Below are 13,347 nucleotides of genomic sequence, written 5' to 3' on the forward strand. Positions count from 1 at the left end.
TGCTTAAGTAGTGTGTGTTAGCGTCACTGGTTTAATCTGTGAGCACGTTGGGGTTCAGTTATGTTGGGACACCGGTATGTGAATTTTTGAAAAATGAAGTACATCAGATTAAAATCAAGTTTGATGTGACCTCTATAAAAGGGCAAAAATTAGGCTCAATTTAAAAGGAAATCAATGGCCACTTTGCTGAAAAGTCACAATTCCCGTTTACATTTTTGGAATGTGTTTACGTCACGCACCGGCTTGTGTCTTGTGGGTTTCCCTGAAATGTCCCGTGGAGCCTTTTTCGTCACATCCGGTTAACTGTCATTTCCGGATGCGGCAAACCTGGCAAAACGCAAGACGGGCTCGGACGACAATGGATTAAAAATACGAATTCCGTGACAAGAGGAGACGCCGACATTGGGTGGCCATCCACCAAGATACATTGACACGCTTTGGAAACCGCGTTCCCGCCTCGTCTTGCCTTGTTTTGTCTCCCCGGGAACATTTTGTGTTTGTTTGCTTTCCACCGGTTCAACCGTCGTCTTTCTTGTTCTGATCTCGGTTAGCATTAGCTGGCACGAGGACAACAAATCGGCATTATCTGGGGCTCCATTGTGACGTCATTTGGACGGGTTCCAAACCCTTTTGGTGTCCTTCTTTTTCCATACTTGTCACATTTCTACTTGACTTCTGGAATCCCCCCCCCCCCCCCCCTTTGTCTCTCGACAAAATGGATAAGAGCAGCAGGACTCGAGTCCAAATTATGTGGTGAATAATTATTTCAACGTTGGAACTGCTTCGATTCTTGAAAGGAGACGTCTTTTGTTTCAGAGTGATTATTGAATGTTAGCTCATGCGAAGAGACTCCGCCGAACAGGTAAATCTGCATTTCTGCCGATTTGCATGTGAATATAGGTAGTAAGTAGTAAACCGCCGTTATTCATAAAACACTCAACGTGGTACAAATACTTCGTGACTGTACGAAGTCGATTTTTTTGCCCATTTGTACTCGAGCGTGTATTTTTCTTTTAATCAACTTGTTTGACTAAAACGCGTTATTTAGTGACAGTGGCGGGAAGCACCCACGTACGACCGCTTCGTTATTATACTTAATAACATATTTGAGCTCTATTTTATCTGCGAATTTATTTTTTCCTGACTTTATACTTAAACTATGCACATTTTATTTATAATACCCTTACATAATACCATACCCCACTGGTGTCAAAGTCAAGGCCCGGGGGCCAGATCTGGCCCGCCACACCATTTTATTTGGCCCGCGAAAGCAAATCAAGCATGTCAAGTTCGATGACGCTGAACCTAAATTTCAAATTATCACATGTAATTCACAATAACAGTCATTATTCTTGACTTCTGATTTTAAAACTTGCTATCCATTAATTTGTTGTGCGCCGTGTGTGTAATATATGGAGGTGATTAAACATTTATATGGTTTCCCAAAATTCAGAGCGGCCCTCCAAGGGAAACCGTAACTACAATGTGGCCCGCGACAAAAATGAGCTTGACACCCCTGCCATACCCTCTAGGTTTACCGAGAAACTGGCTGATATTATTAGCTCTTGAAATTGGAAAATAAATTAAACAGATTGTATATATTTTTTCTCTTTTTTAAGCATATTAAAAAATTACAGCATAAGACAAAAAAAATGAATATTCAAAAAAAACCCCACACATTTCGTAATCAGAAAAAATACAGATTCAAAGATATCTCCCAGTTTGACTTTTGAAACGTGAAGTTGATGCGTTCCAATGATGCGTCCCTGCAGTGAAGGATGAATGGCCTGTCCGTCAGCGAACTGTGCGGTCTCTTCTGCTGCCCGCCGTGCCCCAGCCGCATCGCCGCCAAGCTGGCCTTCCTGCCGCCCGAGCCCACGTACGCCTTCATCCCCGATCCGGAGCCTAGCTCCGGTGCGTCGGGGGGGTCCAGTAGGACGTCGAGCCTGTGCACGCGCGGGGTCGCCGCCGAGAGTGCGGCGCCGCCCACGTCGGAGACGAGATGGAGGCTTCACCTGACAGAGCGCGCCGAGTTCCAGTACACACAGCGGGAGCTCGACACCATGGAGGTCACGTTGGCGCGTTCCAGCCGAGGGAATAAAATCGGCTGCGTGTACATCCGCTGTGTTCCAAATTCCAGGTGCGGGAAACCAAAGCTTCTTTTGGAGCCGTTTTCGTGACGGGCTGACTTCTTAATCATCTGGTTGACCCGAATCAGCAGATATTAGTTATTGGAAGGGGAAAAAAAGAAGTATCGGACCATTAAAAAAAAAAAAATCATCAGACTAATGACATTCAAAAAGCTGGATGTTTTTTGCATATTTTTCTCTTTGTTGTAAGTTAAGCAAACGAGAAAAAAAAATATTTACAGCATAAATAATGAAAATTAATCATACCTAGAAAATAGGTGAAAATAAAATGGAGGAATATTATAAAACGTTAAAAATGTAAAAATAATGCCATTGAAATGGAAACAGAGTAACGGGTAGAAAATTAGTGAAAATGAAAACTCCCAATTCAGATCATAAAATGGAGAAAAAAAATCATAAGAATATCAAATAAAGTATTTTAAAATCCTCCAAATAAAATTGAGAGAAAAAAATTTATTCCAATTCAAATTATAAAATGGGAAAAAAAATCAGCACTAAAATACCAAAGTATTTTTAAATCCTAAAAAAGAAATTGAGATTTAAAAATGTATGAGTTAAAAAAAAAAGAACTTTAGTATAGGACAATTTTTAAAAAATAGAATAAATAGAATAATGGTGTTTTGATGGATAAACGTGTTCCAAAGTGGTCATCCAAAAGGCTTCTTTAGTCGGGTCAACGAAACTGACATCAGCCGTCCCGGTCACGCTAAAGCCGTCCACGGCCTGCCTTTGAACTTCCAGATTCACGGTGCTGTTTTCCCACGGCAACGCGGTGGACCTGGGCCAGATGAGCAGCTTCTACATCGGCCTGGGCACGCGCATCAACTGCAACATCTTTTCCTACGACTACTCGGGCTACGGCGTCAGCACCGGCAAGCCCAGCGAGAAGGACCTCTACGCCGACATCGACGCCGCCTGGCACACCCTGCGCACTGGGTAACCAAACACCCACATAAATTGGAATAGTTGAATAGAAGCAGTCTTATTTATTTTGTCCAATTAGATTTCAGCTTCCTTTTGTTGCCATGCCAGTTGAATCTGCTTCACAATCGTTACACAATCAACAGTACCCATCATCACGCGCGTCCTACCGTCTGTCCTTCAAGGTACGGCGTGAACCCCGAGAGCATCATCCTGTACGGCCAGAGCATCGGTACCGTTCCCACCGTGGACCTGGCGTCCCGATACGAGTGCGCCGCCGTGGTCCTCCACTCGCCGCTCACATCGGGCATGAGGGTGGCCTTCCCCGACACCAAGAAGACGTACTGCTTTGATGCCTTCCCCAAGTGAGTCCTAACCGGGCGCTAGCTCGAAATTTAGCAATAAGAAATCGGATCAGGGCGGCCCGGTAGTCCAGTGGTTAGCACGTCGGCTTCACAGTGCAGAGGTACCGGGTTCGATTCCAGCTCCGGCCTCTCTGTGTGGAGTTTGCATGTTCTCCCCGGCGTGCCTGCGTGGGTTTTCTCCGGGTGCTCCGGTTTCCTCCCACATTCCAAAAATGTGCATGGCAGGCTGATTGAACACTCTAAATTGTCCCTAGGTGTGAGTGTGAGTGCGAATGGTTGTTCGTTTCTGTGTGCCCTGCGATTGGCTGGCAACCGATTCAGGGTGTCCCCCGCCTATTGCCCGGAGACAGCTGGGATAGGCTCCAGCACCCCCCGCGACCCTAGTGAGGATCAAGCGGTTAGGAAGATGAATGAATGAATGAAAAAATCATATCAATTGATCTTGATTTGTGGACACTGGTGACGAGTTGTAATTTTTGTTGAACAAAAAGGGCTTGGAGTGCACAAGTTGCCTCATATTGCCATTCGCGTGGTCTTAAAAATGTTCCGTTCCTGTCACCGATAAAAAAACAAAACAGGAAATGCTAATGCCAGGCATTAGGGGCAGAAAAATTCCGTCAACGCAAATCTATGACTCCATTTTTTTTGGCACTGCTTTTCAAATAACTTGATGAATTTGTGTAAAAAAAAAAAAAAATCATCTGTGATTAAGCGAAACTTTGTCTAGATAGTTTGCTAGCTTCATGCTAACACCTAAAACAAAACAAAAACTTGATATTGCAACATTTGAACACAAACGGTGGGGCAACACATGTCGACGACACTATAACTATACTCGCAGGCATATGTTATTTATCCTCCGCTACCAAAACAACTCAACTTCTTTGTTACGGTATTATACTCCCACCTGGTGGCCAGAAGGTGCAGCACAAATGAATTCAAGCATGATGATGTCATGATCCACAAAAAAAAAAAAACTGCGCTGTGCGTTTTCCGCAGTATCGAGAAAGTGTCCAAGATCGCGTCGCCCGTGCTGGTCATCCACGGCACCGAAGACGAGGTGATCGACTTCTCCCACGGCCTGACGCTGTACGAGCTGTGCCCTAAGGCCGTGGAGCCGCTGTGGGTGGAGGGGGCGGGCCACAACGACATTGAACTCTACTCACAGTACCTGGAGCGCCTGCGACGCTTCATCGGACACGAGCTCACCTGAGGCCGCCCCCCCCGCCACCGGTTGGTGCAGCAAAAGGGACGACCAATTTGGTACCTTGACATCACCCGGTACCAAATTGGTCAATTTATTTTCATTTTTTTTACATTTGTTTTTCACTTCAGATATGCCACCTTGACTCTTACTACACTAAAAATCAAAATAATCACACACTCAAGGAGCTGCTATGGGCCACTACTCACACGCAGGCTCTCACACGCGAGGTCCTGCCTCTTAAATGCACGTATCCAACACGCGGATACTAATGTCAAAAAAAAAAAATAATTCTTATTGACAGTGCTGCTTTTAAAAGTTAAAATGTAACAGAAAGAAAGAAAATGACTTAATTCAATTCATTTTTCAATGTGTGAAAATGGATTTGATGCGAGTCAATGTCCTCAAAACAAACAAGTGAGTCACGGTATAAATGTCAACACTTTTTATTTCATTTGAAAGGGACTTTTAACGAATTAAAAGAACTGTTTTTCAAGAGTTGTTGCTCAGGTGATTCTGTTTTTCTTTTTTAAAGCATATTAATAAAAACTTTGAAGTGTCTTGTCATCCACTTCGTGTGCTTCCCAACCTTGACTGAGCCAAGGCGTACATTTATTTCACTTGAGCAAAATATCTCGCTTAACTCCAAATTTACTGAAAGCCGTTCGTATTTCATAAACGGCAACGGGGTTAAAAATGTGCGCCCGCCGCAAGCCGGTCGCCGTCATTGACGGACGAAGATGAGTTGCGCCGAATCAAGAACACGTTTCCGACAACCGCCCGCGGCCCGTCCTGGTTGGGAATCGCCGTTCTACCTCAAAGCCCTCGTTTGTGTTTTCAAGTTTTGTTTTTCACTTGTTTTGTTTTCAAGTCCCGACGACCATCGCAGCAGAAAACATTTCCCGTCTTGTCAAGTCGATAAGTTGTTGGACCTCATTTGCGAATGTGAATGAAAAGACTTGAATCGGCGTGGGAAGCTTGGGAAGCTTTGAATGTGCTGCTGTATTTGTTCGCAATCGGTGCTAACCACTCTTGTACATTTGCTTTTTTTTGGGGGGTGGGGGGGGCTTTCATTCTGTCTGAACCAAAATTCTCACCCACATTCTCACCGGACGATTTTTATTCACTTGGTTTGGCTCTGAACTTGATTCTGTTGTGTCAGCTTTCCAAAATGAAGAAAGGAAAGTTTAATAAATAAGCTAATGAACCTTCTTCTCGTGGTTCACTCTGTGACTTTTTTTTTTTCCCAATGACTACACAAATTGGACCTTATTTCCTTCTCGCGTCCTCCTACATTCGAAAATAATGTTTGGAACATTGGGTTAGGTTTGTAAAATAGGGTTTCAATTTTGAATTTCAAAGTAGGGTTTCAAATTAGGACTTTAACCTAGTGGTAAGGTTTCAAATTCGAGTCAGGGTTTTAAAAACTAGGATTTTAGACTAGGGCTAGGGTTTGGAGTTTCCAAGTAGCGTTTTAAACTACTTAGTGTACAAACACTTAGTTAGTGTTCAAATTGGAGTTTCAAACTCGGTATTAGGATCTCAAATGATGGTTTAAGACTAGGGTTAGGGCTTTAAAAAATATAAAGATTTTTTTTTTCATATTCAGTGTTACAAATACAAAGCGAGGTTTTTTTTCAACGTCAGATTACAAGTACAAATAACGGGCTCTTTGAAGTGAACGATGAGCCGTTTTTAGACGAAAAAAAAAAAATCGTGTGCAGTAAGGCGTTTTTAGCCTGAAAAAAACGACCATGTATAGTAAGGCGTTTTTAGCCGAAAAAACGACCATGTATAGTAAGGCGTTTTTCGACGGAAAAAAAACGACCATGTAAGGCGTTTTTTTTTTCGTCTAAAAATTTTGTCCATGGTCGGTTTTTTTTCGGCTAAAAACGCCTTAATATACATGGTCGTTTTTTTTCGTCTAAAAACGCCCTATTATACACGGTCTGGGTTTTTTTCGGCTAAAAACGCTTTTCTGTACATGGTTGTTTTTTTGGGCGTGCGAGGTTCATCGAAAGTAGATCTTCGGTCCAAAAAGTGTGGGCACCCCTGATCTAGACGTACGGGTTCAACTCTTGTTGCGTTTCACACTCGGGTTCTTCGACTCCATTTTTTTTTTCATCCCAAATGCTCATCTGCTACCGTGTTGGAAGGACAACATGGGAGGAAATGCTGACAGATGGGATGCTTAACTGCATTAAACACACACATACACGCACACACAAGCATACACACAAGCTGCTGGGCACTCCACAATCCTCTTAAGAGATCCAAAGCAGCCATGTTTTGTTTTGTTTTTTGCTAAATATGATTGTTTTTTGCTGCTGGGAGTCCAAGTGGACTTGACTACGTAGAGATTTTGGTCGAACTGTCAAACCATAACAATTGACCCTAAAACAAAATATGTCCACCGCAACATACTGACATTTAAGATTGCCCATTCATACCAAAACATGTCGTGATAATACACGATTTAAAAAAATACATTTTTTTTCATATGCAGCTCTCGGAATGAGTGACACCAGGAAGATGTTCAATATTGAGAATGAATAATTTATTTGTTCAGGTAGGAGGAGTGAAGCGTCTTTGGCAATCGACAGTTTGATTTTGCATCCAAGTGCTGCGCGGACCCTCAAAGGTGACCGAGTCCACCTTGAAGGCCCAATGTTTACACTCGTCATCGACGTCGTGTCGACATCCCCGACACGTTAGGCTACCGAGGCGCCGCTTTTCAACTTGGTTTTCCTCCACAGCAGCACTTTTCGGTGTGAAGTGTAGCAGCTTGAAATATCAGATTTTTTTTGTTTGTTTGTTTTTTACGCGCTAAGCTAGGTGAAAACTCAAGAAAATCGGGTTCAGAAAATGAGAGGTGGGGAGGTCTCGTTTTGCTGAGGTGCCTTTTGATGCCTTTTTCGTCGTAATATGACTTGACTCGGCATGAAAAAAAAATAGTTTTGTTCTGGTCTTTTTGTAGTGTTACGTGAAAAACGTATTCTCGTAACAATACAACTTATTGTATTGCTTTCCTCCCTAAACGGGTCTGGCAATGACTTGAAATGCCCCCCCCCCAAGCCCCTCCCCCTTTAAAATGACAGAATTTGATTCTCTTGGCGCGTCCGTCACAGTTTGTTGAGCGCTGCTGTGGAGTTTTTTTTTTTTTGCAAAGGCATCACATTTGATCTTTTTTCTTCTTCTTCTTGAAAATCCTTCGTGAGGCTCCCCCCTGACTAAGCGTGATCGTAAAAAAAAAAGCAACACTGACATTTCCATGTTGTGTTTTCACATCCCGGCCCAAGTGACAAGTGCAAAAACCGTGTGGTTCGTCTCACGCGTGACGTGGACCAACCGAGAGCAAGGACGCTCGAGGACAACCAATCAGAAGGCCACGATGGCCGTTCGCCATGCGGCTCCCTCTCTCGTCCAGACTCCAACACTCACTTTCAATCACTCACACATTCATGCGCACTTTCTCACTAAAACACTCGCTTGCCGTTTACTCTCATCGTCACCCGCACTCTCATTTGGAACCTCTCTCGCAAAAAACACTTGACTGCGTGTGCGGACACTCACTTTGTCAATCCACCCGCTCTCACTGTGACACTTAAAAACTCACATATTCACAAACACACTCTCTCACATGCAGCGACTTTGAGACACCAACTACTCTGTCTCACTTTCACCCACACTCACACCCTCACGCAACTCTCTAACGTGTCCACTCGCTCCCTGGCAAATACTCTCATGTACACACTTTCACGCTCCACATAAACACACACACACACTACTACATTCACACTTCAGACTCACAACCGCACCCTGTCACTCACAAGCAGCTACTCCCTCTCACACATACATATTACTATACTCTCAACTTCACCAACTCTCACACATACACTCACAAAACACACACACACACACAGTCCTACATGAAGACTGTTGTAGGTCCCAAAAATGTTCTACAGTAATAATTTTAACAATAATAATATTAAAAATAATAATAATAATAACGAGGATGATGTTCAGAGAATACTGTAGTTGGCGCTCAGGAGGTTTGGACAGGCTCCGCGCCCCCCCCCCCTTTTTTTTTATATCTCAGCCATGCCCAAATGCAAGTTGCAGTAACACAAGGACGCCACGCCGGGTCGCTGTTTCCTCCTCTGTTCCTCAGACAGGCATCATCGGCCATGCGCAAATGCAAGTTGCAGTAACACAAGGACGCCACGCCGGGTCGCTGTTTCCTCCTCTGTTCCTCAGACAGGCATCATCGGTCCCAGTCAGCCGCAGGCAGGCCACGCTTTCAGTTCGTCCACAGTCCTCCGCGTGGAAAATAGAATTGAACTAATGCTTACCATTAGGATATATCGTGAGCAAATGTTTTTTTGGAGCGGGGCGTCCGTCCGGTGTTCCAGAGTGGCGTGTTGCGTTCACAGTGTGACTTTGCTGAGTCGTAGCGACAGGCTGGAGCGGTGGTGGTGGTGCGTCCGTGGAAGCGTGGAGCTGCAGCGCGCGCGCATCTGGATCGGCGCGCCGCCACGCGCCACCGAGCCGCGCAGGCGCAGCAGGAAGTCGAAGTTGGCCGACGTGTTCATGGCGTAGAAGACGTTGGCGTTCTCCGGGATGATCAGCTCTGGCGCGGGGAAAAAGCAAACGAGACAGCCGAGTGTTGAAATATGGACACCTTGAAATGAAACGGACGTCTATGGTTATATATTTGTAAAACGGTTCGTTATATTTAATGTACGGTGGATCTCTACTGAAGAACGTCTTTTCGTACGAAATTTTCAAGTTACGTTTGAAACGCCTGAGCTGGAAAATATTGCCTCTCATTTTTAATCACATTAAGCACAACTCTCATTTATTGTGCAATCATCTATTTTATATTATAATCTATTTTATATTCTTATATCCATCCATCCATCCATCCATCATCTACCGCTTATCCGGGGCCGGGTCGCGGGGGCAACAGCTTTAGCAGGGAAGCCCAGACTTCCCTCTCCCTAGCTACTTCGTCTAGCTCTTCCCGGGGGATCCCGAGCCGTTCCCAGGCCAGCTGGGTGACATAGTCTCTCCAGCGTCTCCTGGGTCTTCCTCGGGGTCTCCTCCCGGTGGCACATGCCCGGAACACCTCACCAGGGAGGCGCTCAGGAGGCATCCGAATCAGATGCCCAAGCCACCTCATCTGGCTCCTCTCGATGTGGAGGAGAAGCGGCTCGACTCTGAGCCCCTCCCGGATGACCGAGCTTCTCACCTTATCTCTAAGGGAGATATATTTTTATATTCTCTATTATTATTTTTTAAATTTCTTCCAGAGCCAATTGATTAAAAAAATGAACACAAAGACGCTATTGTTTTGCTCGAGCGCCGATGACGAATGAGCCGCTACCTCGCTCGTCAGAGATGACCTGCACCAGCTCGTAGCCGTCCTCCGGTTCCTGCTCCAGGTTGTGCTTGGCCATGGCTCTGGAAATCACGGCCCTCGTCTTATCTTGACTCGTCAGCTGACAAGAAAACAAAAAGCCCAAACCATCTCACAATTCATCCAAACCTTACCGAGACGCGGTTGGCATTTCAAAGCGCAAAATTTTCGCCGTGCCGACGTTCCAAAAGCGCTTTTTATTACCAGGATGCTCTTGTAGAGGTTTCCGTTGCCGTGCTCCAGGCTGACTCTGACGATGCAGGCGTCCTGGGCCTGCGTGTTGTACGCCGGCGTTTGGCCGGGGGACGAGGGCGACATGGGCGTGAGAGACGCCGAGCGTCGGTGGGTGCACGGCGGTCCCGGAAGCGGCGGGGACACGGGCGTCGTTGCCACGCTGGTGTTGGATGAGCCCGTGTCCATGGAATGGAGCGAAGTGCAAGAAGAAGACTCGGACAGCTGAAGACACGCAAAGCCGAGGTTACTTTTTGCTGTTGTTGTTGTTTTGAAACGCACCATCGTTCTGTTCCTAAATGTTGACTTTATGTTGACTCCACCTTGTTCCGGAGGTCTGCGCCGTGGGTGGGTGTGAGCCCCTCGCTGTCCGAGGGGCTACTGGAGTCACTGGAGGACACGCTGACCGAGTCCATGCTCTCCCCCGAGCTGCCAGTTGGTGGCGAGCGCGGCGTCTCGCGCGCAGGAGAAGTGGACGCACTGGTGTCCGCCCCCAGGAACAGCCTGCAAACATCAGGTTGCCGTGCGTTATTCAAGTCTTTCAATGCCAACCGTTAATTTAAAATGACAATACGTAAATAAATAAGCTCATTAAAAAAGGAGTGCCGGCTAATTGAGAGAATTCTGACGATACTGTCCTGTATGACTACGTAAACAAAATAGCTGAAAGAAAATAAAAGATCGGACTCCGAGATATATTTGAATGCATAACAATGACTTTTATGCTCATTTTTGTTTCAGTGACGCCTCAAACATCTCAACAGTCCTTTCAAATCATCACCAGTGTAACAATTTTACTTTTGACAAACATTACACACGACCTGCACGCTATTTACTTGACGTAGTAGTAGTAGTAGTATTTCGTAGTGTGTGCGCGTTTGTGCACATGCGCTATGCCTTTGTGTGTGTTTTTTTTTTTTTTTTTTGTTGAATCAACAACAATTTCTGTCCCTGCCGCTCCTCGTTAGGATTCCCGTTGTGTCGTCATCACAACGGCGCTCAAAAAGTTTTATCATTGAATTAAAAAATGAAATCGTCACGTCATAAGGTAAAAACTGGACCAAAAATTTATGTTGGTCCAGACATCTCTCTGATCGAGTCGTTTCTAAAAAAAAATTTTTAAAGCAATTTTCTTTGCAGAAGGATTGCATTTTTTAAACGGCAGTCTGTATGATTCCAAGTGCGGCGTACTCACAGGCTGAGCCTCTTGACCATACTTTTTCGGGGCTTGGGTGACGTCGGGCTGCTATCGCCGAGGCCTTCGATTTCACATGACAGGGCATAGCTGCAACGGAAAGATAAATTTTTTTTTAATGGCATAAAGGGACTTCAACGAAGCCCCAGTGCATCGCGGGGGGGGCGGGGGGGGGGGGGGGGGAGTGCCACAAGATGAAAACTGTGTGGACAATAGAGGCACAAGTGATGACCTCATGCACGAGTTTCATTGTTGTTTCGTCGATGACGTCTCTCTTTCTCCCCCCCTGTCCCTCCCATTCACTCACTCAGCAGCGCAGTTTTTCAAAGCCTCCCCTACCTTTCCTCCTCGCCGAGCTGAGTTTGTCTCTTGAACCAGCGCAGGAACACCCGATTTGGAGTCAGACAGTAGCTGTTACAGGCCGACTGCAGCAGCTTGATCTGAGCCATCACTTCAAACTCCTGCGCAGCAAAAACATCCATTCAATCATTTCGACTTTCAGACAGGAGCCCGCCCCTCCCGCCGGGAGTGGGCGATGCGATCGATGTGTTTTTTTTTACCCTTCGTCGCTTCTCAAAGTTGATGAGACCACCCTGCGGAAGAACACAAAGAACACGCTTTTGAAAATAAACATTCTGACGTAGCACCGCGGCTATTCGTTAGCCCGTCTATGGTGTTTTGCACTGTTTGTTAGCATTAAGCTAAGATGACTTTCCGGGGGCAAAGCTGTGTGGTTATTTTAAATCCACAACTCGGAATTCTATTTGATGTTTGGTTTACCTCCACGAGGTCAGGAAGCGCCGTGTCGAGCATGGTCAAGTCCGTCAGGAAGGTCCCCAAGTAAGGTATGGTTCCCTGCATGGCTCCCTGTGGAGGAAAACGCGTTTGATTTCTTCTTCAGCGTTCAAAAAATATCCCGTCAAAGCGCCGGTTTTAGCCCTCCCTGACTTCCAGCCTTTGTCTCACCATTTCCTTCTGCAGCTGGAGTCTCTTGTGGGTGCGTTTCTGATGCTCCTTGGCACCGCTCTCCAGACTGGCAAACTTTGAAGTACCTTCCTGTGTGTGGGTATGCGAGAAAATAGCTTCGGTCATGGAAATTTGTGTGACCGAGAAATTGTGCGGTTAGAGTCTCGGCTCTCGTGAGAAATGTTCAACTTGACAGCAGGAGGCAAAAGTGATCACTAAGTAAATGCTCGGTAAACAGAAGAAAGGGTTTAATGCAGACTTGGGGGGGGGGGAGGGGGGGGACTTCAGATCACGCTGTTTATATTGGACATGCCGCATATACTGAGAAGCCAAAACAATTTCGAGTGTTCCATGAACCTGCCACGCATGTTTTTGGAATGTGGGAGGAAACCAGAACACCCGGAGAAAAGCCACGCAGGCACGGGAAGAACATGCAAACTCCACGCAGAAACCCACGACCCCCCCCCCCCCCCCCCCCCCCAGTGAATAGCTTATGCTAGTAGGAGGCACTGAAGAAAAATCCCTTTGGAATCTGGCCGTGTCTTATCAATAGTTGTTGGTTCAAAACTCACCCTCATGAGGAGCTCCCTGCTGGTCAGGTAGTTGTTGTGATCGGAAAAGATGTCAGACAGTTCCTCAAACGTCTGCATGCTGTCCCTGTCGGGCAACAAGTCAGTCAAGACACGGCAAACCGTCAACCGGCTGAGCCTCGTTTGATTTCGGGGGTCGGCGGGAGGGGTGGGGAGGGGGGGGGGGGGTGCTGACTTGTGCACGCAGTTCCACGCCCTCTTCAGCCTGTACAGAGGATTGGACTGCAGTGCCGACACGATGGCTCGCAGGGAGGAGAAGTTTTTACGGATGCGACATTCCTGTTGGGAGACAACCCGCCAAGGTCA

The 13,347-nt window shown here is 46.1% G+C and overlaps 2 protein-coding genes across 5 annotated transcripts in view; one reads left to right on the forward strand and one right to left on the reverse strand.

The window, feature by feature from the left end:
- The first annotated feature begins 285 nt into the window (after positions 1 to 285).
- On the forward strand, positions 286 to 5,852 carry abhd17ab (abhydrolase domain containing 17A, depalmitoylase b). Its single transcript, XM_052073755.1, has 5 exons — positions 286 to 862; positions 1,773 to 2,140; positions 2,892 to 3,086; positions 3,257 to 3,436; positions 4,436 to 5,852. Exons 2-5 carry the CDS (start codon positions 1,779 to 1,781, stop codon positions 4,647 to 4,649), a joined length of 951 nt encoding a protein of 316 aa, XP_051929715.1. The 5' UTR covers positions 286 to 862; positions 1,773 to 1,778; the 3' UTR covers positions 4,650 to 5,852.
- Positions 5,853 to 7,175: 1,323 nt separating this feature from the next.
- The window catches only part of rgl1 (ral guanine nucleotide dissociation stimulator-like 1), a 34,086-nt gene continuing 27,914 nt past the window's right edge, over positions 7,176 to 13,347 (reverse strand). For 3 of the 4 annotated variants that reach the window (XM_052073723.1, XM_052073724.1, XM_052073725.1), the window contains 11 exons: positions 13,217 to 13,320; positions 13,024 to 13,108; positions 12,452 to 12,541; positions 12,266 to 12,352; positions 12,046 to 12,078; positions 11,825 to 11,946; positions 11,486 to 11,575; positions 10,614 to 10,794; positions 10,264 to 10,515; positions 10,027 to 10,141; positions 7,176 to 9,270 (listed from right to left, as the gene is read on the reverse strand). In XM_052073723.1, coding sequence (XP_051929683.1) covers positions 9,068 to 9,270; positions 10,027 to 10,141; positions 10,264 to 10,515; positions 10,614 to 10,794; positions 11,486 to 11,575; positions 11,825 to 11,946; positions 12,046 to 12,078; positions 12,266 to 12,352; positions 12,452 to 12,541; positions 13,024 to 13,108; positions 13,217 to 13,320 — 1,362 coding nt within the window. In that variant the 3' untranslated portion in view covers positions 7,176 to 9,067. The remainder of the gene's footprint in view (positions 9,271 to 10,026; positions 10,142 to 10,263; positions 10,516 to 10,613; positions 10,795 to 11,485; positions 11,576 to 11,824; positions 11,947 to 12,045; positions 12,079 to 12,265; positions 12,353 to 12,451; positions 12,542 to 13,023; positions 13,109 to 13,216; positions 13,321 to 13,347) is intronic. The other variant, XR_007963680.1, reaches the window with a different exon arrangement.

The sequence above is a fragment of the Hippocampus zosterae genome, chromosome 8 (genome assembly GCF_025434085.1).
Source record: "Hippocampus zosterae strain Florida chromosome 8, ASM2543408v3, whole genome shotgun sequence".
Lineage (NCBI taxonomy): Eukaryota > Metazoa > Chordata > Actinopteri > Syngnathiformes > Syngnathidae > Hippocampus > Hippocampus zosterae.